This window comes from Vulpes vulpes, chromosome 1, assembly GCF_048418805.1.
Source record: "Vulpes vulpes isolate BD-2025 chromosome 1, VulVul3, whole genome shotgun sequence".
Taxonomy (NCBI): Eukaryota; Metazoa; Chordata; class Mammalia; order Carnivora; family Canidae; genus Vulpes; species Vulpes vulpes.
In genome coordinates, this window is record NC_132780.1 from 23,871,810 (window position 1) to 23,896,506 (window position 24,697).

Below are 24,697 nucleotides of genomic sequence, written 5' to 3' on the forward strand. Positions count from 1 at the left end.
AACTTAACCACACCACCCAGCTCTGAGGGGTCAAGCTCTGCCCTGTCAGCACAGTATTTACTTGTGAACACGGTGCAGGTGTGCAACTCTCCACACACTGACGCTGTGGTGACAGCGTGACTTGACGCCCTTTCCAGAGCTTACAGAACCACACGCTGAAGAGTGCAGAGTGCAGCTGAGGAAGTGGTGATAGAAGGAAGACACAGAGTGCCTTTCAGGGAGACACCCGGGATTGGACTCACTATTCTGAGAGCTTAGCTCAGGTGAAAACACACAGCACACAGAGGTTTGATATTGGGGGCAGTGGGCCTGCAGAGCTGGACCCCACAGTGTGCCCATAATAAGGAGCATGAGACACACACACACACACACACACACACACACACACACACACCACTCAGGCCATGACCCTCCCTTCCCACAGTCATGCCTGCAAAACTTCTACTCACAGCCCCGAAGTAAGGAGCCTGGTGTACCACTCCGGTGCCCTCCTCCTCCCGCACGTAGCTGTCAGCAAGCACCGTGAAAGCACCATTCTCCTTGAGCTGGAATAGACACAAGAGCAGGCAAAATCAATGAAACACCAGCACATCTTCTATTAATTTCGTAACAGTGTTTGGTAAGAATCTAAAAAACATTTTTTTAAAATTTTATTTAAGTAAATCTCTGCACCCAATGTGGGGCTCGAATTCTTGACCCCAAGGTCAAGAACCACCTGGCTCTAACCACTGAACAAGCCAGGTGTCCCTGACAAAATTTTTAACAGGCAAAATTATTTTCAGAAACAAGACAGAATAATTTGGTTTGGGAAGAAATATGCTAAGTCTTCTCTATGATAATTATCTGAAGACTTGCAGAGAAAATGTTCTAACTTCTTAGTCACAAAATGGGGCTTTTGGGATGCCTGGGTAGCTTAGCAGTTGAGCAACTGCCTTTGGCTCAGGGCATGATCCTGGAGTTCCGGGACTGAGTTCCACATCGGGCTCTCTGCATGGAGCCTGTTTCTCCCTCTGCCTGTGTCTCTCATGAATAAATAAAACCTTAAAAAGTAAAACAAAACAAAACAACAAAAAAAGGCAAAACGGGGCTTTTCCTGACTTCTCCCAACCTCCCCTACACCCGGTGTGCAGCTTCTCATGCACACCTCCAGGGTGCCCTTAGTCACCTTCCTGTCAGCCCCACTATAAGGCAAACCATGGGCACTAGAGTGACAAGTTCTAGCTAAAGGCGCTCCATGTGCTGTGGTACGGAGGAAGCACTATTTCTACATAAAATGCTGCAGACCTACTTCTACCTTTACCTCTTCCTTTCTCTTTCCACACATGGGTTCAGCCAAATCCATCCTTCACTTTCTTGTCTTTCTGCCTTTGTAAAAAGTACTTTCAGAAATGATGTTCACACCTAATCACATCTAATCCGGTGATCTCGTGAAAAAGGCACACAATATTCCAATGATCCAAAAATATTGAATCAAACTCAGAACAAAGATGAAATGGTTTGTTCAAATCACACAACAGTGACAAACACTGGGCTTGAGTGTAGGTCTCCTGGCTCTAATATAATGTCATCTTCATCTATGTTACAGCTCTTCAATTCTTTAGCAGTTGTCTAAAACCAAACTTGGAAAAGTAGCCACGAATGTCTCACTGTTGTAACCTACATCACCTGGAAATATTGTTGCCTGAAAGGTATGTCTTCAAGCATTCAAACATGGAGTGGGAGCATGTGTGCCCTTGGAGTCTGAGGAACAAGTAGTATGTGTTTCTAGTGGACATAGATGAACCCCCATGGCGTCCTGCCTCTCTGTCCAGCTCCAGACACTGCCCTGCCAAGGCCGGGCAGTCAGCATTCACAGCACCTGCTCTCACAGCTCCCACCTGATAGTTCAGAACACACGTATCTTAGTTTTACACCACACCACTTTGCCTACGGCAAAGATTTTCTAGCACCTGCCTAAAATGCTGAAGGCCCCAGAAATTCAGGAAGCTACTGAATGGAGTATGTGGCAGGTGCACATTCCAGACACACCTCTAAGCCCCAAGTTCCTGCCTGGAGTGTCTGGGTGGTGCATGTGCTGAGAGCACAGAGCTCTCTGGGTTCTCAACAGGGTCTGTGGTCAGAAAGATCAAGAGCCACAGATTTAGTGAGAGAGTTTAAGACAAAACAAATCCAACCTAAAACAAAATATGTTAAGATATGCAACAGAAGAACATAATAATGATATTTTTCATTATTATGAAACCAGAGGCATTACAAAAGATGCTTTTTCAGATGGTCTGTGCGTTCAGCCTTGAGAATGGGTTGTACTTGAGCACATCTGATGTAACAAAGGTGAGGGATCTTTTTAAACAAGAGGAAAACTTAATGAAATCAAAGGCAGGGAGGGAAGAAAAAGGAAGGGCCAGTTTGACAGAAGCAAAGGGTACGTTTGCAGCAACATCAGAGGATGTGGTTCAGAAGCAGGTCGGCTACAAGGAGAACACTTAAGAGCAGGGGGTGGCAAGTGGCGGCAGGCTCTCAGGGAGCAGAAACCCACAGATGACCCTCGAACAACGTGGGATGCGGATCTACTTAAACATATTGCTCTAAGAGTGGATGGCAAAAGCCACAAGGCATTTGTTTATAACTGCCCAGCCCAGGCTTCAGGGAACCAGAATGAAGGCAACGAGTGCAGAGGTCACACCTGCTGCCCGGAGTACTTGGGGAGCCTGCCGAGGCTGTCAGCAGCCCCGGGGCCCTGAGGCCAGGCAGCATTGAAGGTCCTGTAGTGACAGGGCGGTGGGTCCAGCACCTGCAAGAGGCTAGGCTACAGAACGGGCCCTCAGGGCAGGCAGAGCCTTGTGCAGGGAGACCCACATCCCTGGCACCCCTGCTCCCGAGTTCTCTGGGACCTGGACTCTGGGGCTGCATTGGGGCCGCCTGGCACAGACTCCTCCCTAGCGGGTGCTCCACCCCATATGTGGCCACAGCTGCTGAGCCAAGGCCACCAGGATGTGAGACACTGCCTTCCCAACAGTCACCCGTTCTCGCCGGGCGCACCAACATGGGGATTATTTTTTCTTTTCTCGTGAAGAAGCTTTTATTCCTAGTTTCCCAAGAGACTTAAACACGGGAGCTGAGTTTTATTAACAGACTTTTTAGTACTTGCTGAGATGCTACCTTTCTCCTTTTGCCTATTTAAGTAGTGAACTGCATCACACATCCCCAAATATGATTCTGTAAACATTCCTACTTCTCCACATCATGCTGCAGTTCTACCGTACACCATATTCGACTGAGCAATTGTTCTAGGAAGTGCTATGTCTGTACTTGTAAGTTAATTGATATTTGTGCACAAATGCTAACTTTTTCTGGCTTATGTATCATTGTTCTGCTAACCTCATACTATAGAAAAGCTGGCTTTCTCTATTCTAGGACAGAATAAAAAATGGACATGGTTTTTAAGAAAGATGTGTTTGGGCTTTGGACTTTTGTGTCTTTTTGTGGAGAAAAACTTTTATACATACTTAATGGTTGGGAAAACAGAGTGTTCAGAACTGCTTAAAACACCAAGAAGTTTTTTCAACAAATATATGTATACCACTGAAAATATTACTTCGTGTTTCCTCTTCATGATTTTTTTAACAATACTTTTTGTCTTATTTACTTTAACAGTATAGCATATAACACACATAAAATATAAAATGTGTTAACCGCTTGTGTTATTGGCAAGGCTTCCAGTCAAGAGTAGGGTGTTTGTAGCTATGTGTGGGGGAGTCAAAAGTCACTGTAGGTGAGGCTGGTGCCTCTGATCCCCCCATGTTGTTCAAGGGCCAACTGCAACTGGGAGATGAGAAACATGGGAAAACACTCAAAGTGAACAAAAATGAAGAGACAGATGTGAGCAGTGTTGTGGACAGAGTCCAAATGGCAGAGGTCACTGCAATAACCAAACTCCATCCTTGAATAGACAGGGATCAATGGGAAATTCCTGATGACCCTAATCTTTTGGTGGTGGTGGTGGGGCTTGCAACTGCAGCCATGGATTCTCTGTTATCAGAAAATGAAAACTGTCCAAAACAGCTTTGTGAGTCTTAAGAAAACTAAGTTACCACATGTATGAGCTTTGCCTTCATGCCTAGATCTAAAAACCCACCTCATCAGTCTCCTTAAAATGAACTGTTTATTGTTACACACAGGTTTTATTTTTAGCACTACCTTAAACTTATAAAACAAACTAAAAATCCCAATAAATTTGGATGATATGTAGACTATAAACAGTAAAAATATACAAACTTAAGTGTTTCCTTTTATAATTTGAGAAAAGTATTAAAAACATTCTGATAGGATTATTAAAACAAGAGAGCAACACAAGCACAGTTTAAACTTTGTTACTACTCAGACTCTGCGTCCAGACAGCAACACAGTGACCCCCACTGCAGTCGTCAGTGACCCTGACCCAGGTAGGCAGCACCTGCACAGCACGGTCCTAAGCTTACCTGCACAAAGTAGTCAAACAGCGGCCTGTACTTCTTGCCTTTGAGATAGCTACCGGGAAATCTAGAAAAAGGAGAAAGGCAAACTCATAATTAGACTAAAATCCTCAAAGAAATGAAACTGCAGACACATCAGGTTACAACTGGCTCCTGGTTTATTTGTTTCTTTGTTGTTAATGCTGAAATGTATGAGCTGAACCCACTCAGTAACATCAACTGAACTTGAACAACAGAGCTTACAGGGAATAAAGTCTCACCTTTCAAAGTTAACACACACATGCACACAAATCAATCTGTATATTCACCTTTCAAGGATCTCGTAGTCTGCCTCCACCTTATAGAGGGCTAGTAATCTGGCTTCCATCAAGATGAGTAACTTTCCTCTGGTGACATCTACAAGAGCAAGGGAAGAAGTGGACTTCAGTGACATTCAGACTGGCTGGGTCTAGACACGCACCAGTACGCTCCTCCTCATGGGGTCCTGTGTTGCTGCACCCGTGTGCTCAGGACACCAGTGCACACTGCTTGCCAGATGCAAAGATGCCAAAAACAGCACATGCACTTAACTGAACTTCTCTCCATTTTATGGAAACTTATTTTCTCCAACCAAAGGTAATATATGTGAAGGCTTAAAATTTGTAACATTAATAAACAAAAAACTCCTTGAGTAAAAGTCTTAGCTAATCTCTCTTCCCCGCAGGACACTACCATCTGAATGTCGCCCCTCCAGATATTTTTCTAAGTGTACACTACCAGACATCTTAGGTGAATGGCTACTTTAAAAAAAAATTATGGGATACAACTCAGTACAGTTTTCATTTTGTCTACACATACTATATTGTGAACATCTTTCCATATGTTAGTACAGATTGCCCTTCCTCATTTTTCTAAATAGCCACCTGGTACTCCATTCTAAGGAAGTACACATCATTTTTAACATATCACCTAATACTAGACACTGAAGTTATTTTCAGATTGTTACTACTGTGAATACCATTGCACGTATATTTGTACCCTTACTAGAGTATTTCTAGAGGATGCTATCCTGGGAACAGAAAAGCTAGAATAAATGTAGACACATTTACAATTTAATAGCAAATTAAACTGTACTTTTGTACAATTTAAATTGTAAATTTACAATTTAATAGCAAATGATGACTCACCTTACAAACACAGACTATTTTAAAGTCCTACCTGTAAAGTGTGATACACCCAAGGATTTTTTTCCCAGGTTTTTATTTAAGTAATGTCTACACCCAACTTGGGGCTTGAACTCATGACCCCGAGATCAATAATTGCACGCTCTTCCAACTGAGCCAGCCAGGCGCCTCTGATATAACCAAGGATTTGTTAAAGTCTGTGACATATGCTCAGTTCACTATAAGAAACATCAGTATCTATAGATCACTGTGAAGGCCTTTGCAATTCACTGAAAAGTTACTATGAACAACACTGTCACCCACTAGCACCAGCAACACCAGTGTCTGTCAGCAGTGTCAACATTTTCTGTATAAAACTTAGGACACATGGTCCAGCAAGTAGGCGAGTCGCATGTAGGCAGAGTAAGGACAGTACTGAACTGTCCGCCTGATGGCCCCCCAGGCTATAGGCTCACTAGAGAAGGGCCATATCCCCAGGGAGACACCGGGATCTCCCCCTGCCTGGAGAGGCTTTGTGCCCACGGCTGAGAGCACAAGAAGCTAGCTGCTGGTTCTATCAGCTCCCAGGCCACTGCTAAGTAATAAAAACACATGGTTTCCAGGCCTGCACCTCCTGGGTTCCCCATATCCTCCACCTGCCTCATAAGCTGTTGTAAATCATGTCATCTATCTTGTACAGTTGTGTCTTTCTGGCTACAATTTTCCCTTCTTTTCCCTGGCTTTTCCTCCTTTCATCAACTATCTAAACCTGAAGGTAACGATGGTCTTTTTTCATATAAATCTCTATGGAAAGAGCTTCATCAGGAGTTTGGTGAACTCTCTCCAGTTCTGGTACCAGATTTATAGAACTATGTATTTCAGTCTTAGGCTTCCTTCCTGGCATGGCTCCTAAAACCCTTGTTATTTCCTAAGTGATAATTGCCATTAAGGTGTCCTTTGTCATACAGATGAGGGGACTTTAGAAAAGCCCCTAGTTCACCTAAGGGTGGAGTTTAATCACCAACAGCCAGAGATTTAACGTAATTAAGTCATGAAGTAACATCACTTAGTGAGGGCAACCCACTCCAGCTCCATGGTGGGAAGAAGCTCCTGTGCTCAGGACCCTTCTAGACCTCACCCCATGTACCTCACTGGATGATTCCTGTGTATCCTTTATATCCTTTCACAATAAACCACTATAATGTTTCCCGAGATTTTTTTTAATGTTTGTAAACATTTTATTTATTTATTCATGAGAGACAGAGAGAGAGGCAGAGACACAGTCAGGGGGAGAAGCAGGTTCCCTATGGGGAGCCTGATGCAGGACTCAATCCAAGGACCCCAGGATCACGACTTGAGCCAAAGGCAGGCACTCAACCACTGAGCCACCCAGGTGCCTCTGTTTCCCTGAGTTATGAGCCTGTCTAGCAAATTAATCCAAATCAAGGAGAGATCATGGTAATATTAGAAGCACAGAACTTGCAAATGGCATCTGCAGTGAGGCTGTGGGGGGATGCCATGTAGGCCCGAACCCTTAACCAGTGTGATCTGACGCTATCTCCAGGTAGCTAGTGTCTGAATGACGTTAACTGGTTGGTGGTAATGAAAAAATACACATCAGAGATTCCTAGCAATGAGGAGACACCACCTCTATCAATCTCCAGATCCTCATCTGCTAATAGGGGCATGATGTGTAAAAGTATTAAAATCTGGAAATTACAAGGACCATTTATTTATATCTACTATATTAATTTTTATGTGCATTTCTTTTTCAGGTTATTTTAAAGGTTATTCTTCTGTTTAAGTCTAACACTTTATCAAAAACTTCTATTTTTACTCCAAAAGAAATGTAAGCTTTGATTCTATCCCAAAATAAGTTAAAATGATCTCCTCCATATCCATCATAAACAATCAGGCCCACACTTACCTTTAATCTTCACATACTGCATTTCTGGATTAACACACAGGGCCAGGTTACTAGGCAGAGTCCAAGGAGTGGTTGTCCAGGCCACCAAAGACACATTTTCGTCTTCCTCCAAAGGGAAAGTTATAAACACTGAAGGGTCTTGAACATCCTGAAATAAAATGATATAAGATACCTTTTTACAAAATCCGTAACAGTAAGATACCGAAGAAAAGAGAACTGATCCTAAAGAATAAATAGATTTCCAGAATAAAAACCAGTTGCCATATTTATAAAAAGAAAATATAAATTCTAAATGCTTTTTTAATATTTTTATATATTTTTTATTATTGTTTTTTAATGTATTTCTTTATTCATGAGAGACACAAAGAGACACAGGCAGAGACACAGGCAGAGGGAGAAGCAGGCTCCATGCAAGAAGCCTAACGCAGGACTTGATCCTGGGACTGCAGGATCACGCCCTGGGCCAAAGGCAGGCACTAAACTGCTGAGCCACCCAAGGATCCCTATTTTTTTAAATATTTTTAAAAAATGTTTTAACAATGACCTTACCTTACCTTAGTCATCATGAGTAAAACACTTTAAGTATATTAAGAGGAATACGGATTACAGGTTTCACTATTATAATGACCTATTTTTATAATAAATCCATAATAGGTTAGGTCAAAAATAATTGTTTTAGAAGACAGAGTTATTCTTTATTCCAAACTATAAAGATGAGCCATTTTAAAACACCATGTACTTAAGTTGCAATATGCCAATATTAATTCAGTTCATTAAGTAAAAAAATTGGTTCCACCTCTATGGTAACATGAAAATATCAAGGATTTAAAAATATTTAATAAAAAGAAATGTTGGGAAATATCAGGAAGGGAGACAGAACATAAAGACTCCTAACTCGGGGAAACGAACTAGGGGTGGTGGAAGGGGAGGAGGGCAGGTGTTGGAGGGGAATGGGTGACGGGCACTGAGGTGGACACTTGACGGGATGAGCACTGGGTGTTTTTCTGTATGTTGGTAAATTGAACACCAATAAAAATTAATTAAAAAAAATAAGCTTATCTCCTGATTCCAACAAACTAACTGCATTCTAAATAAAGTACCCTGAGAAATATGAGCTCTATAAGCTTCACCTCATTCACATGTGAACTGTCAGACAAACCTGAAGGAAGTGCCGGCCTGCATGCCTCGAGGGCCAGTGTCATGAATCAGACACCATGGCACTGTTCTAAGGCTGCAGATGGAGCATCCAAGCAAAACACATACCCTATGATTCTCTTTTGCTGAAAATGACATTACTAGGACCATTAATAGATTAATGGTCTACAGATTAGATGGTACAACCTACAGATTAGATGGTAATATTTTATCAATGTTGATTCTCTAATTTCAATTATTTAAGAATATGGATTTTAAGAAATATATACTTAAATCTTTACAGGAAAAGGGACATCATATCCTCAGCCTGCTCTCCCAGGGCCCTGGGCTCCCACCATGCCCTGGAGAGCGGAGAACACAGACAAGGTGGAAGAGGGTGACTATCATGAAAGGTAAACATTCCTATAAGTCTAAAATTATGTCAGAAGTAAAAAACAAAAATAAACTTTTGCTGCAACCAACACAGAATGTAGAATGGCTAGAGACAGGAGGCAGAAAACCCTAAGTGGGGCAAGATTACAGAGTAACCAGATCTGTCTGGCAGGAGCACAGATCAGGACACCCAGCTTGGAGAAGTGCGCTGGTACCTTTGAGAGTGGGAGAAGGCAAACCATGGCGCCTGGGCCAACCCAGATGGTCACCTATGTTCTCACACCCCAGGAGCTAGGAATGGTTTTGACAAGAGTTGAATACTTGCAACAGAGATCATCTGCCCACAAGGCCTGAAGTACTATCTGGCACTTCACAGTTTGCCCACCCCAATACTAGAGCTCAATGTTAAGTACACACTATGACCCAGTAATTCCACTCCTGGGCATGTAACCCACAGAAGAAATGTGCATGATGCTCCCCAAAGACAACTTCTATAATGTTCACAGTAGCACTACTGATAAGATTCCCAAACTGGAAATTACCTAAATGCCCATCAATGGTACTGTGGGTAAATTAAGGGCTAGGCAGTAATTAAAATGATGATTTACAAGTACACACAACACAGATGACTTTTCACAAATATAATCTTGAACAAGAGAAGCCAGACACAAAAAAGAATGTAAGGTACAAGTCATTTATATATAGTACAATGTCTAAAAATTTACACAACATAAAAAAAATTTTTTTAAACACAATTGGTTTGCCTAGTGGAACAGCTGGAAGCACTCTATCCTGTAAGTCAGTTTACCTCTGCACATCTTGCTCATCCCAAGAGAATGTACTTGTTTACTTACAGAAGAGTCTGCCCCCTGAGAGCTCTAGAAGCTCACAAGCTAGTATGGGGATCTAACGTAGAAATCTAGAAGCCAAAGAACACTTCAGCATAAGTACACAAGGGTTAAGCTAAAATGTTCTTAGCAACACTGTCTGCCCCCAGTAAGAAAAAGGGCTATACCCTTCAAAACAACTCACACGGTCTATCAAAAGAAGGAAGACAATGGGGACGCCTGGGTGGCTCAGCAGTTGAGCATCTTGCCTTCAGCTCAGGGTGTGATCCTGGAGTCCTGGATCGAGTCCCACATCGGTCTCCCTGCATGGAGCCTGCTTCTCCCTCTGCCTGTGTCTCTGCCTGTCTCTCTGTGTCTCTCATGAATAAATAAATAAGGGTCTTAAAGAAAAAAAGGAGACATTGCAATCTACTTGTTCTACAAAACACTACATAGCAGATAAAAATTAACTTAAAGCTACATGTATCAGACAAAGAATCTTTAAAACATACTATTTCCTATGAAAGGCAAGGTACAGAGTGAGTACTATGGATGAGATTAAAGATAGGCCTAAGAATGCTACGTACTGTTTGTGAATATGTAGGCAGACAGTAAACGTATAAAAATGAGAATGGAAAGAAATATCGAATTCACAGTGGTTCCTCTCAGGTTGTGAGGAAGGACGTGGGGAAGAGAAAGGTGCTATAAATCTGTAAATTGTGGACTACTCACTTGCACAGAAGCTAGAATAAAAGATCCATAGCTACACACAACACGGATGGCTGTCACAAACATCATGCTGAGAGAGAAAAGCCAGACACAACAAATGCCATTGTCAACACTGACCTCTCTTAAAGATGCACATGCTGAATGAAGGACACCAACAAACACAAGATGAAGTACAAATCTACAAAACACTGAGGACTACAGAGACATAATTAGCAAAATTCACTGTGGGAAACTCTAGAAGATAAAACCTGTTTCCTAAACAATGATTTGCATGGAAAGAAAAAGGGGGAAAGAGAGGAAGTGGAGACCATAGATGAAAACAGAAAGACATTTGCTGCCATGCATGGACCTTCCTTAGATCCCAATGAAAACGACATCAGGGCAGCCTGGGTGACTCAGCGGTTTAGTGCTGCCTTGGGCTCGTGGCCTGGTCCAGGAGACCCAGGATCAAATCCCACATCGGGCTCCCTGCATGGAGCCTGCTTCTCTCTCTGCCTGTGTCTCTGCCTCTCTCTCTCTCTCTGTGTGTGTCTCTCATGAATAAATAAATAAAATCTTTTTAAAAAAGAAAACAACATCAAAGAGCTGAAGGAAAAAGGTATTTGAGATAATATAAACACTGATGACATCTAGGAATTAATTAAACCTTTAGAATATTACATATCAAGGATGACTGAGAACTTTTTTTTTTATAATGGTAATGTTAAAAAATAAACATTTCTTGTGTTTTAAACAATGTACAAAAAAACAAATTTCAGACAAATGAGTGTCCTTTACAAACAATGAGGACCAGCTCAAGTCTGAGGAATGACCTCCTGAATATACGCCCATGGTTCAAACTCAACTTATTGCCGTTATGCCTGTGGAGAGAAGATAAAGCAGTGAGTGTGCTTTGGTGATAAGATCCATCTAAACTCTATCAGAGCAGTGATGTGGTGACTCCCTTCATCCGAAAAAAGATCCTAATACCATCAACCAAGGACAAATCAGATTTGCTTCCAAATTCCACAAATGAACAATAACACGAAGTCTCAGACAAGTCATTCTCATCCAAGCCAAGAACTCTTTCAAAAGCAGTGACTGGAGGGAAACAGGGCAGAGGCACAAAGATACAGTGGAAGCAAGCAGGGCCTGTCACATGAGGACACAACACTCCCAATTCCACAGGGGAAAGAATCCCTCACTTTCACTCTGCATATAGCTTCAGCTCAGTGACCAGTACATTAGCAGCACTCCATAAGAATCGTCAACCTGACAGATTCCCCAGGCTAACATTTCTCACTGTGACTAGTTCCTGGGATTACAACCCTTCGACTTCCCTGTGCATAATTTAACACCCAATGACATCACACGCACCTTGTAGTTCTGGTGAGACTCGAAGTTGGACAGTGGAGTGTTGCACGCGGTGGAGAAAGGCATGACTTTCACGCCTCTATATACAAGGCCTTTGTCATAGAGCTGTTTGAAGACCCACCTAGCAATGAAAGACACCGTTTTACAACGATACAACCAAAATCCCATCTCTCCAAACTCATTTATACCAGTTTGTCTACAGACATTCTATCAGCTAACCATGTCTCTCAACTGGCTACCAGTTGGTAAATTAGGACAGAATCGTATCAAATATTGTGTACATTAAAAGTGGTAATAACTGTACATGGAAAGATGTTCATGACTTGAGTTGTGTGAGAAAAGCAATCGACACCATATTGTACATTGAGGTACTCAATGGGTAAAACTGTACATAACCATATACTTATTACATTTTTTAGAGATGCGGAAAAAGATTTTTACCAATATGTTAACTATGGTTGGGATTTCAGAGTTTTTGCTTTTCTTAATAGTTTTCTGGTGTATTGCTTAAATTTTACTATAATAGGTAGTTTTATAAGGCAATTTAAAAAGCATAAACCAATTGGGATTAGGATATTTCTTCTATAGTTAGTCAAAAACTTTTATTAAACATTAACCATGTTGCTTTATGCTAAATGTACCAAGGTGCTGATATGGCAATGGTAACAGTTATCCTGGGGTTTCCTGTGGGGAATACTCACCAGTCCCAGTTGGATGTCAGGAAGCATTGGTGGGAACCCTTAATTCTGCCTTTATGCATAATTTTTATAATCCAATTCCTATGTGCTTGGTATAATAAATGAATTAAAATGTTCTCATTTGCTAAAATACATTTTTATGCGAAAATGTGCATATTTTTTCATAGTATTGTTTGGCTTTAAATAAAGATTAAAAATGTTTTATATAAAGTTTCCCAAGTTTATAATTTTTTTTCATTGAGGCACAATTAACATGTAGCATCATATTAGATTCAGGCATACAATGTGAGGATTTGATATTAGAACACACTGCAAAGTCATCACCATAGTAAGTTTAGTTACTGTCTACCACCAAGGTCACAGCAACTTTGTTTTATAATGAGAACTTCAAGACTCATGAAGCACTACCATATTACTGACTATAGTCACCATGCTGTATGCTACATCTCCATGGTTTATTTTGTATCTGAAAGTCTGTACTTCTCAACCCCTTCTATCCACTGCCCACCGCCAATCCCTCTTCCCTCTGGCAAACACCATTCTGCTATGTCTATGAGTTTTGTTTTTTTAGATTCCACATGTAAGTGAAATCATATGGTATTTGTCTTTCTGACTTAGGTCCCTTAGTGTAATACCCTCACGGTCCACCTATGTTGTCACAAATAGCAAGAATTACTCTTTATTATGGCTTGAGGATATTTTATATAGTTTACATACACACATCTTTTTCTTTTTAGAGGGAAAGGATGGGGGGGTTGAAAGAGAATCTTAAACAGGCTGTACTCAGTGCGAAGCCTGATGTGGGGCTTGATCTCACAACCCTGAGGTCATGACCTAAGCCAAAATCAAAAGTCAGACCCTTAATTGACTGAGCCACCATGACCTCCTCTCCCATATCTTTTAAAAAATATTTTCTTTTATTTGAAAGAGAGAGAGAGACAGAAAACGAACACCCTTGCAAGCAGAGTGTCAGAGAGGGGAAGAGAGAGAGAGTTTCAAGCAGACTCTACCATGAGCACGGAGTCCGACTCAGGGCTCGAGCTCACTGACTCTGAGATCATGACCTGAGCCATAATCAAGAGTTTGACACTTCACCGCCTGAGCCACGCAGGCACCCCCTCACCCCACTTCTTTTTTATCTGTTTATCCATCAACGCACTCTTAGACAGACATCATTTCCTGGCTTCTGTACAGAACACTGTGATGAACATAATGGCACATATACCTTTTTGAATTTGTGTTTTCTTTCTTTTTTTGGAAAAATACCCAGAAGTACGATTACTGACTACGATGTTTCTAATTTTTTTGAGGACTCTCCATTCTATTTTCCGTAGTATCTATACCAATCATTTGTCTTTTTTGATAGAAGCCATTCTGCCAAATATAAGGTAATATTTCATTGTGGTTTTGATTTATATATATATATATATTTTGGATTTATATTTTCCTCATGATTAGTGATGCTAAGTATTTTTTCAGGTTAGTTGGCATTTGCATGTCTTCTCTGGAAAAATATATCTTCAGGTCCTCAGCCCATTTACTCAGATTTTCTTTTGCTACTGAGTTTTAGAAGTTCTTTACATACTTTGGATATTAATCCTTTACCAGATACAAATTACAAATTTATTTTCTCCCATTCAAGGCGTTGTCATTTCTTTTTATTGATGGCTTCTTTTGCTGTATAGAAGCTCTTTTGTTTGATGTAATTTCATTTGGTTTTTGCTTTGACTGCCAGTCTTTTGGAGTCATATCCAAAATAATGATTGCTAGGATGGACGCATAGTTTACTGCCTAAGGTTTCTTCTATGGTTTCAGGTCTTATATTCAAATCTTTAATCCATCTGAGTTAATTTTATGTATAAGACACTAGTCTAGGGATCCCTGGGTGGTGCAGCAGTTCGGCGCCTGCCTTTGGCCCAGCGCGCGATCCTGGAGACCCGGGATCGAGTCCCACATCGGGCTCCCGGTGCATGGAGCCTGCTTCTCCCTCTGCCTGTGTCTCTGCCTCTCTCTCTCTCTCTCTCTCTCTGTGACTATCATAAATAAATAATAATAAAAAATTAAAAAAAAAAAAGACACTAGTCTAGACTCATTCTTTTGCATGTGGCTGTCCAGCTTTCCCAGCTCCATTTATTAAAGCAATTGTCCATTCTCCATTGTACATTCTTGGCTCTTTTGTCATAGATTAATTAACCATGTAAGCATGGGTTCATTTCTGGGTTTTCTATTCTGTTCCATTTATATGTCTGATTTTATACCAATAGTGTACTGTTTTGATTACTATAGCTTTGTAAAATAGTTTGATTTTTTATTTTTATTTTTTTAAAATTTTTATTTATTTATGATAGTCACAGAGAGAGAGAGAGAGGCAGAGACACAGGCAGAGGGAGAAGCAGGCTCCATGCACCGGGAGCCCGACGTGGGATTCGATCCCGGGTCTCCAGGATCGCGCCCTGGGCCAAAGGCAGGCGCCAAACCGCTGCGCCACCCAGGGATCCCTGTAAAATAGTTTGAAATAAAAAAGCAGGACACCTTTAGCTTTGTTCTTCTTTCTCAAGATGGCTTTTGCTATTTGGAGTCTTTGTGGTTCCATAGAAATTTGGGGATTGGGATTTTTTTCTTGGTGGCTCTAAAGGTTTAACAATATTTCTATTTTAAAAGAGCCAGCTCTTAGTTTCAATGATCTTTTCTACTCTTTTTAGTTTTTATTTCATTTACTTCTGCACTTATCTTTTCTTTTTTTTAAAGATTTTATTTAGTTATTTATGAGAGAAAGAGAGAGAGAGAGAGTGGCAGAGGCACAGGCAGAGGGAGAAGCAGGCTCCATGCAGGGAGCCTGATGCGGGACCTGATCCCAGGACCCCGGGACCCCGGGACCAAGCCCCAAGCTGAAGGCAGACGCTCAACCACTGAGCCACCCAGGTGTACCTTCTGCACTTATCTTTATTCTTTCTTTCTTCCTACTAATGTTTGGCGTTCTGTTCTACTTTCCAGTTCTTGTATGTGTAAAGTTAGATTGAGAGTTTTCTTGTTTGTTAAATAGGCCTGTATCACTACCAGTTTTCCTCTCAGAATTGCTTTTGCTATTTCCCATAGATTAGTTATGTTGTATTTCCATTCTCATTTCTCTCAAAGTGTTTTTTAATTTCTTTTAATTTTTTAATTTCTTCATTGACCCACTAGTTGCTTAGTAACACATTAATCTCCACATACTTGTGGCTTTTCCAGTCTTTTTCTCTTGTAATGGATTTTTTAGTTCTATACCACATGGTCAGAAAACAGGCTTGATGTGATTTTAATATTCTTTTCTTTTTTTTAAAGATTTTATTTATTTATTCATGACAGACACATAGAGAGAGGCAAAGACACAGGCAGAGGGAGAAGCAGGCTCCATGCAGAGAACCCGACGTGGGACTCGATCCTGGGTCTCCAGGATCACGCCCTGGGCTGAAGGCGGCGCTAAACCACTGGGCCACCGGGCTGCCCTGATTTTAATATTCTTAAACTTATTAAGACCTGTTTTGTGAGTATCATGTAATCTATCCTGGAGAAGTTTCCATGCGCAATTAAGAATGTGTGTTCTGTTGTTTGTTCTATATATACCTGTTAAGTCCAATTGGATTTCTGTTTGGAAATAATTGGGTTATTAGAGTCCCATACTATTGCTGTATTGTTAATTTCTACCTTTAGGTCTGACAATAATCATACTATATATTTAGATGTTCCTCTTCTGGCTCTATAAACATTTGTCATTGTTAGATCTTCTTGTTAAATTGGTGCTTTTCTCATACGGTGCCATTGTCTCTTATTACATAGTCTTTTTTAAGTCTTTTTCTGGTATGTATAGCTACCCCAACTTTCTTTTGGTTTCCATTTGCATGGAACATCTTTTTTCATCCCTTCACTTTCAGTCTGTTTCCTTACATGTGAGGTGAGTCTCTCTCTCTTTTTTTAAAGATTATTTATTTATTCATGAGAGAGACAGAGAGAGGCACAGACATAGGTAGAGGGAGAAGCAGACTCCCTGCAGGGAGCCCGATGTGGGACTTGATTCCAGGACCCCAGGATCATGGCCTGAGCCAAAGACAGACACTTGACCACTGAGCCACCCAGGCATCCCTGAGGTGAGTTGTAGGCAATATATAGATAGGTCTTATTTTTTTAATACATTCAGCCACTGTTTTTAGATTGATGATTTTAGTCCATTTACATTTAATTACTGATAGGTATGTGCTTACTGTCATTTTGTTGTTTTCCAGCTGTTTTATAGTTCTATAGTTCCTTTCTTCTTGTCTCTCTTCCCTTATTATTGATGACTTTCTTTAGTATTATGCTTAAGATTCTCCTCTGATCTTTTTTGTATTTGCTATAGGTTTTTGCTTTGTGAATACCATGAGGCTCACATGTAATAGCATATATATGCAGTGGTCTATTTTAAGTTGATAATAACCTCAGTTTGAACGCATTCTAAAACACATTTTCACTCTTCCCACTGCACATGTTGTATGTTTCTGATGTCACTTTTTACATCTTTTTATTTTGTGTATTGCCTAATTATTATATTTATGTTTTACTTTTGTCTTTTAACCTTCACACTAGCCTCATTTAAGCACTCAACAGCCCTAATCCAGAGCATTAATAGTACTTTTTTCCCCCCAGGTGTTTAATCTGAATCCTGGTTTTTAGAGTTTCTCTAATCATGAGAATTCTGGCTGCTCAGTGGATGAGAAGCCCCCTCTCCAAAGTCTCTGGCATGTCAAGTCATAGGGTCAGAGAATTGCCCACCAAGATATCTAGCTCCTCAAAGGCAAAGGACTTGTGCCAACCATGTACAACAGATCAGATCTTGACTGACAGAAATGTAAGCAGGTAGATAGGAAGGCAGTAAGAGCCACAAGTGCCTACAATGCAGCACCAAGTGCACTGTAACAAACAGCTTTGCAACTCACCTGTCATTATGCATAATTTAATAAAAGTAGAACTTCCTTAAGGCCTGAGGTATGTACTTAGGGCACTCTGCAATCATAATAATAGTGCCCATTTGCCCAGTAAGGATATGTAATGATTCTCATTCTGTTTTAAGAGGTTTGGCTATTAGGACTTTGGAATTGCAACACTTGTTTTATAATAGTAAAAAGATGGGGATCCCTAGGTGGCTGAGTGGTTTAGGCCCTGCCTTTCGCCCAGGGCCTGGTTCTGAAGTCCCGGGATCGGGTCCCACATGGAGCCTGCTTCTCCCTCTGCCTGTGTCTCTGCCTCTTTCTCTCTCTGTGTCTCTCATGAATAAATAAATAAAATCTTAAAAAAAACATAATAGTAAAAAGAAGTAACGTTCATTCTAAAAGTGCTATGCAAGTGATTACACTATACAACTTATCTCAGTATAAAATTCAAGTACACAATCTCTTAGACTTAATTATTTAAAAAACAAAACAAAAACAAACAGAAAACTACTTCTGAAACTTACTTTCCAAAATTTGGTTCTAATTTGGCAAAAACAAACAAACCTTTAATTTACATCAGGCCATTTACATTCTTTATCAGCTTAGTATGAACAATTGTGTGTTATGATTGAAAAATTCTAATGTATTTGATTACAGGTTGCTGCTTAACCTGTTGGAGCCATTATATACCACAGAATATTATGTGTATCCTATTATCTTAGCAGAATCCAAACTTTACTGAGGTAAAAAAAAGAAAATCTAGAAGCTGAAAGAGATAAACAGTTGGTACACAGAGGGTTCTTAGGATAGTGAAAATACTCTGTATGATGCTAGAATGATGCCTATATGTCATCCACCCAAACTCAAAGAATGCACAACACCCAGAGTTAACTTTAATGCAAACTACGGAGTTTGGGTGGTGGTGATGTGTCAGTGCATGTTCACCAATGGCAACAAATGTCCCACTCTGGTGGGGATGTTTGTAGTGGAGGAGGCTGTACATGTATAGGTGCAAGGGAATATGGGAAATCTCTGTACCTTCCTCTCAATTTTGCTGTGAAACTAAAAGTGCTCTAAAAAAATAAAATAAAGCTTTAAAAACAAACAAAAATCAGCCCCCAAATTTTAGATAAATAATTGTGAATCTGAAAGAATGATTCATGCTAGACAATCTCTGTGCTAAGCAATAAACAGAATATTCATTATATTTACACTTCAAGTAAACCTACCAGACAGATTCCATGAATTGTGGATACAGAGTTTTGTAGTCATTGTCAAAGTCAATCCATCGGCCAAGTCTGGTAACAGTGGACTTTAAAAATATGAATATTAGAGTTATTAGAAAATGATAATTGTTACTGTGCATCAGTGTATTTCATTTCTATCATCACCACATACAATGATTTTGGGAAAACAAAATAACCAATGTTTCAATTAAATCTATATTGTAAACAGCATACTACGTAAGATTAAGAAACAGTTTTCTTGGCATTCATTCTACATGCAGATGATGTTACTTATAAATATTAGTATTTCTTCATAAAAGTCTACCCAAACTACCATTTGGCAAATAGCATAGGTATAATTGTTGCTGGCAAGAATCATCATGGATGCTAAAATTCATAAAGAGAAGTATAAGAAATAGGATATTTGTAAAGACTTTCCCCATAGCATACTTAATTAGAAAGGAAAAATTGCAAACTAACAATGGAGAAACCTAGCATATTATGTTAGTGAAGAAAATTATTATCACGAATGAGGCAGGCCTCCTGGGAACAGCAGATATCACTTCTGAGCATTCTTGTCAAAAATGCATACATAGGGCAGCCCAGGTGGCTCAGCGGTTTGGCGCCGCCTTCAGCCCAGCGCCTGATTCTGGAGACCAGGGATCGAGTCCCACGTCAGGCTCCCTGCATGGAGGCTGCCTGTGTCTCTGCCTCTCTCTCTCTCTCTGGTCTCTCATGAATAAATAAATAAATCTTTAAAAGAAAAAAATGCATACATAACCTAAACATAATCATGAGAAAACATCAGACTTTGGGGGACTTGCTACAAAATAACTGGTCTGTACTCTTTAAAGTGACAAGGTCAGGTGCCTGGCTGGTTCAGTGGGAAGAGCATGCGATCCTTGATCTTGGGAGTTGTGAGCTCGAACCTCATGTTGGGTGTAGAGATTAAGTAAGTAAATAACACTTAAAAAAAATAATAAAAAGACACAAAAGTGACAAGGTCATGAAAGACAAGGACTGAGGGAATCCTTCAGATTGAAGTAAAATAAAGAGGAATAACAACTACATGCAACGTGTGTTCTTAGACCGGGTTCTGGATCAGAAATTATTTTGGAACAAGGGGGTTAAATCTGAAGAAGGTCTATTACATTGTATCTGTTAATTTATTGCTTTTGAAAATTATGATTATTGAAGGTGTTAGAATTTGGGACGTAAGAGAGGAGTATAGAGGAATTCTGTTTCTGAAATTTTCTAATAAGTCTGAATTATTTTAAAATGAAAAGTTAAAAAAAAACTTTTAAGGGACGCCTGGGTGGCTTAGTGGTTGAGCATCTGTGTTTGGCTCAGGGCGTGATCCTGGGTCTGGGGATTGAGTCCCACATCAGGCTCCTTATGATGAGCCTACTTCTCCCTCTGTCTATGTCTCTGCCTCTCTCTCTCTGTGTCTCTCATGAATAAATGAATCTTAAAAAAATTTTTTTCTTTAAGAAAAAAAAAAAAAAAAAGCCACAACACAAAATTCATTAGATTTTTTCCCTCTGACAACCAGGCAAGAAAGTCTGAACAAAGTTAGGTTAAAAAAATGTTATTTTTAATAAAAAAATTTAAAAATTAAAGTTAGGGAGAGAATTGAGGAGTTCTGATTTTCAGGTTGATGAAATCAGATTTTATTTATCAAAGAAGAGAAGCTACTCAAAATTCTGAGCAGAGAGGACCATGATGAGCAGGCTCACGGGGGAGAGAACCTGGCAGGCTGAGGGCAAAAAACCAGAACACGAGCCCCATCAGAAGATGGTTAAATGCAGGAAGGCAGGTAGGAGGCCAGGGATTAGGCTGGAGGAATGCAATGACCAGATAAGACCCTGAAGAAGAAAGACTTGATAGGATTTGGCACTTGATTTAATAGTGAGGATAATGTGTGCAGCCTAGGAGACTAATACTGTCGGCAGAACAGGGAACTCTGAATAACAACAAATTTGAGAAGACAAAGTGGTAAGAGAGTGAGAGTCAGACATGTTTTTAAGATCTACAGACACACTAGCTGGAGAACCAGGTAGGAAAGGAGTCCCCTGCTCCTCTACCCATTAGAACAAGAGAGGCTGGAGCTCTGTCAGCCATTCACAGGACTTATGAACAGCAGCAGGTAGGATGGGAGTCAAATTAATAGTACACTGAAGCCAAACTGGAATTGTTTTTAACACCTGAATTTTTTTACTGTGACATTCAAGTTAATTTACTTGCTAGGACAGCCTGATTCCTGTCATACACAGTGAGAAGGTGGAGACTAAACACTGAAGAAAGTCAAGCATATAGAAACCAGAAGAGAGGGTGCAGTTTAACCTAACAGCTTAATAGGGTTGTAGGTGGAAGCAAAAATACTTCTTTAAAGAAGATGGTCAATCCTCTTATGTCACAACCTCATACAAACAGCCATATTTTTGGACGTATCTCATAAAAAGCACCAAAGGAGTGCAAACCTTTTCAATTCCCATTTAAAAATTAAAGTTTTTGTTCATCTTACTGAAAATAACCCAACATACCTTCCACTCAGTAGAATATCTCATCACAATTGCTCGGCACTGATTGTTATACTCTACAATCCCCATTTTGGCTACATCTTCTGGTCCTCTGATTCCCAGTGTCTTATCAATTTCATATTCCTGAAAATTTGCAATAAGATTGTTAATATCCCTGCCTTATAAAATAAATGCAATTCAGCAACTCTAGAAAATAACACAGATTTTTAAAAATTCGGTCTAAAAAAATCTATAGAGAAAGCAAACTATAAATAGTATTGTAGAAACAAAGTACATTATAGGAAAAATTCACCATACTTTAATATACAATATGATAAAATCCAACGGTTATTAAAAAATCAGATTATTATAAGGCTGGTGACCCAAACATACCACAGGTAAGCCATGACAATCCCATCCAAATCTTCTGTCAACGTGAAACCCACTCTGGTGAGCATATCTGGTAACTATATCTTTAATTGTCCCTGCAAGTATATGTCCATAGTGAGGCAGTCCAGTTGCAAAAGGAGGCCCATCGTAGAACGTAAATCTAACAGAGACAATAAAAATGTGTTAAATTAATTTAAAACAGCAAAAATTTAGGACATTTTTCTATAGACAGCTCCTATCACAGTCTTCAGGGAGAAGAAAAGCAGCAAGACCAGAAAATTCACAGACGTGAATGGTTAGTTATTTACTGAAAGGTCCTGCCTTCAAAAAAGCTAGTTATGGCGGAGCTGGGATGACTTCCAATCAGGCTACCCACACTTTGTTTATGAGTTACATGACATAAAGGGGGTTCATCCCGATCCTGAGTTACCTCATCAGTAAAACAGGAACAAGCACCTATCTCATAGTTTTTGAACACAGAGACATATGAAGAAAACAATAAAGAAATGACTGGTTTTTAAGTGAATGGAGACTACAAAGGCAGGATGTACTCCAACAGGAAGCTAAGACCAGTCTAGTGCTTAAATGAGGGTGGTAACAATGAGAAAAGAGTGATTAAAAAAAACCTCTATTTAGACCTAAGAGAGCAGCATCTACTCTCATTTAAAACTTATCCATTGGGGATCCCTGGGTGGCTCAGCGATTTAGCACCTGCCTTTGGTTCAGGGCATGATCCTGGAGTCCCAGGATCGAGTCCCACGTCAGGCTCCCTGCATGGAGCCTCCTTCTCCCTCCTCCTGTGTCTCTGCCTCTCTCTCTCTCTCTCTCTCTCATAAATATATAAATCTTTAAAAAATAAAATAAATAAATAAAATTAGAAACTCATCCATTCAACACATAACTACTGCTGCAAGTACCTGCTACATAGAGAGCTAGGTGACTGAGAGCACAAGGAAGGATAACGTTTCTGCCTTCATGAACTCAGTCTAAGAAATGACTGTTTTTAAGGATTCTACCATTACGAAAGAAATTCACATACTTTGGCTTATGTTTAGATTGCGTTAAGCATTCTTGAAAACAATTAAATTCGGACCAGAACTGCAAGATTTTTTCTTCTTCAGCAGGAAAATTAATGTTTTCTGGAACTTGCTGAACCATTTTGTTGTTGCTGCAAGAGAAAATCAAGTGTATTACTTTCAAAAGAGAAGTCTAGGAATAGCAGAGGGGCATGTTAAAATGAGGGTTGGTATTACTATCCATGACACTACAGGATACTGTAAAATAAACATTACAGCTTTTTTGAAATACAGTACACAAACCAATTCTGTGGGTGCAACCATGAGCATGCTCTAATTCCAGAACATCTTCACCAATGCCCTGCCTGCTCTACTCCAAAAGCCTGGATATGTTTGTTAATAGTCATTCCCTACTCCCTTCTTGCCCAGCTCCCTGGCAACCATTAATCTGCTTTCTGCTCTGAGTTTTCCTATTTAGGACATTTCATATAAATGGAATCATGTGTCTAGCTTCTCAGAATTATGTTTTCAAAGTTCATCTATGTTGTAACATGTCTTCATACTTCATTATTTTTTATGGCTGAATAAGTATTTCCTTGTATGCATATGCTGCAGTGTTTATCCATTCATCAATTCATGGACATTAGGAATGGTTCCACTTTTCGGCTACAATGAACATGCCTGCTATTAACATTCAGCTGTAAGTTTTTGTGTGGACATGTTTTCAGTTCTCTTGGGTATATACCCAGGAGTGGAATTGCTGGATCATATGGTAACTGTTTAACTTTTGAGAAACTACCAAAAAAATGGGGATCCCTGGGTGGCTCAGTGGTTTAGTGCCTGCCTTTGGCCCGGACGTGATCTTGAAGTCCAGGATTGACTCCCACATCACACTCCCTGCATGGAGCTTGCTTCTCCCTCTGGCTGTGTCTCTGCCTCTCTCCCTCACTCTCTCTCTCATGAATAAATAAAAATCTTAAAAAAAAAAAAAAGAGAGAGAGAGAAACTACCAAAAAATGTTTTCTAAAGCTGCTGCTCATATTACTTTCTTCCAGCAGTGAATATATATTTCAGTTTTCAGACCCCTGGGTGGCTCAGTGGTTGAGTGTCTGCCTTCGGCTCAGGGCATGATTCCAGGGTCCTGGGATTGAGTCCCTCATCGGGCTCCCTGCATGGAGCCTGTTTCTCCCTCTGCCTGTGTCTCTGCCTTTCTCGCTGTGTCTCTAATGAATAAATAAAATCTTAAAAAAAAAAAAGTATTTCATTTTTTCTACATCCTCACTCCTGACTGTCCATTTTTGGATTATAGGAAATTCTAGTGGGTATGAAGTGGTATCTCGTTATGATTTTGATTATTATTTCCTTAATAATTAGTGATGTTGACCACATTTTCATATGCTTATTGGCAATATTTGTATCTTACTTGGAGACATTACCATTTGTCCTTTGTCCAATGTTTAAACTGGGTTCATACTTCAATGTCTAAGTATAATATTATAATATAATATTAAGTTCTTTTGTTTTATTTTTTATTTTTATTTTTTAAAGATTTTTATTTATTTACGACAGAGAGAGAGAGAGAGAGGCAGAGACACAGACAGAGGGAGAAGCAGGCTGCGTGCCAGGAGCCTGACGTGGGACTCAATCCCTGGTCTCCAGGATCACGCCCCGGGCCAAAAAACAGTGCTAAACCGCTGGGCCACCGGGGCTGCCCTGGGCTGTCTTTAAATTGTTGAGTTCTAAGAATTCTTCATATATTCTAGACGAAAGTCCCTAATTGTTACAGAATTTGCAAAAAACTCTCTCCCTTTCTATGGGTTGTCTTCTTTTTTTTTTTTTAAAGATTTTATTGGGCAGCCCTGGTGGCTCAGGGGTGTAGCGCCACCTTCAGCCCAGGGCCTGATCCTGGAGACCTGGGATAGAGTCCC

The 24,697-nt window shown here is 40.1% G+C and overlaps 1 protein-coding gene across 3 annotated transcripts in view; it reads right to left on the minus strand.

Annotated features, from left to right (window-relative positions):
* IARS1 (isoleucyl-tRNA synthetase 1) overlaps nucleotides 1–24,697 on the minus strand; it is a 68,761-nt gene that overhangs the window by 39,661 nt on the left and 4,403 nt on the right. For all 3 annotated transcript variants that reach the window (XR_012001945.1, XM_025984486.2, XM_072760520.1), the window contains exons 2-10: nucleotides 22,793–22,921; nucleotides 21,757–21,913; nucleotides 21,388–21,507; nucleotides 18,848–18,930; nucleotides 11,981–12,098; nucleotides 7,542–7,689; nucleotides 4,781–4,868; nucleotides 4,479–4,539; nucleotides 450–545 (exon numbers count right to left, since the gene is read on the minus strand). Coding sequence is in view for 2 of the 3 variants with exons in the window: in XM_025984486.2 (XP_025840271.1) it covers nucleotides 450–545; nucleotides 4,479–4,539; nucleotides 4,781–4,868; nucleotides 7,542–7,689; nucleotides 11,981–12,098; nucleotides 18,848–18,930; nucleotides 21,388–21,507; nucleotides 21,757–21,913; nucleotides 22,793–22,911 (990 nt within the window). In the remaining variant the exon portion in view is untranslated. The remainder of the gene's footprint in view (nucleotides 1–449; nucleotides 546–4,478; nucleotides 4,540–4,780; nucleotides 4,869–7,541; nucleotides 7,690–11,980; nucleotides 12,099–18,847; nucleotides 18,931–21,387; nucleotides 21,508–21,756; nucleotides 21,914–22,792; nucleotides 22,922–24,697) is intronic.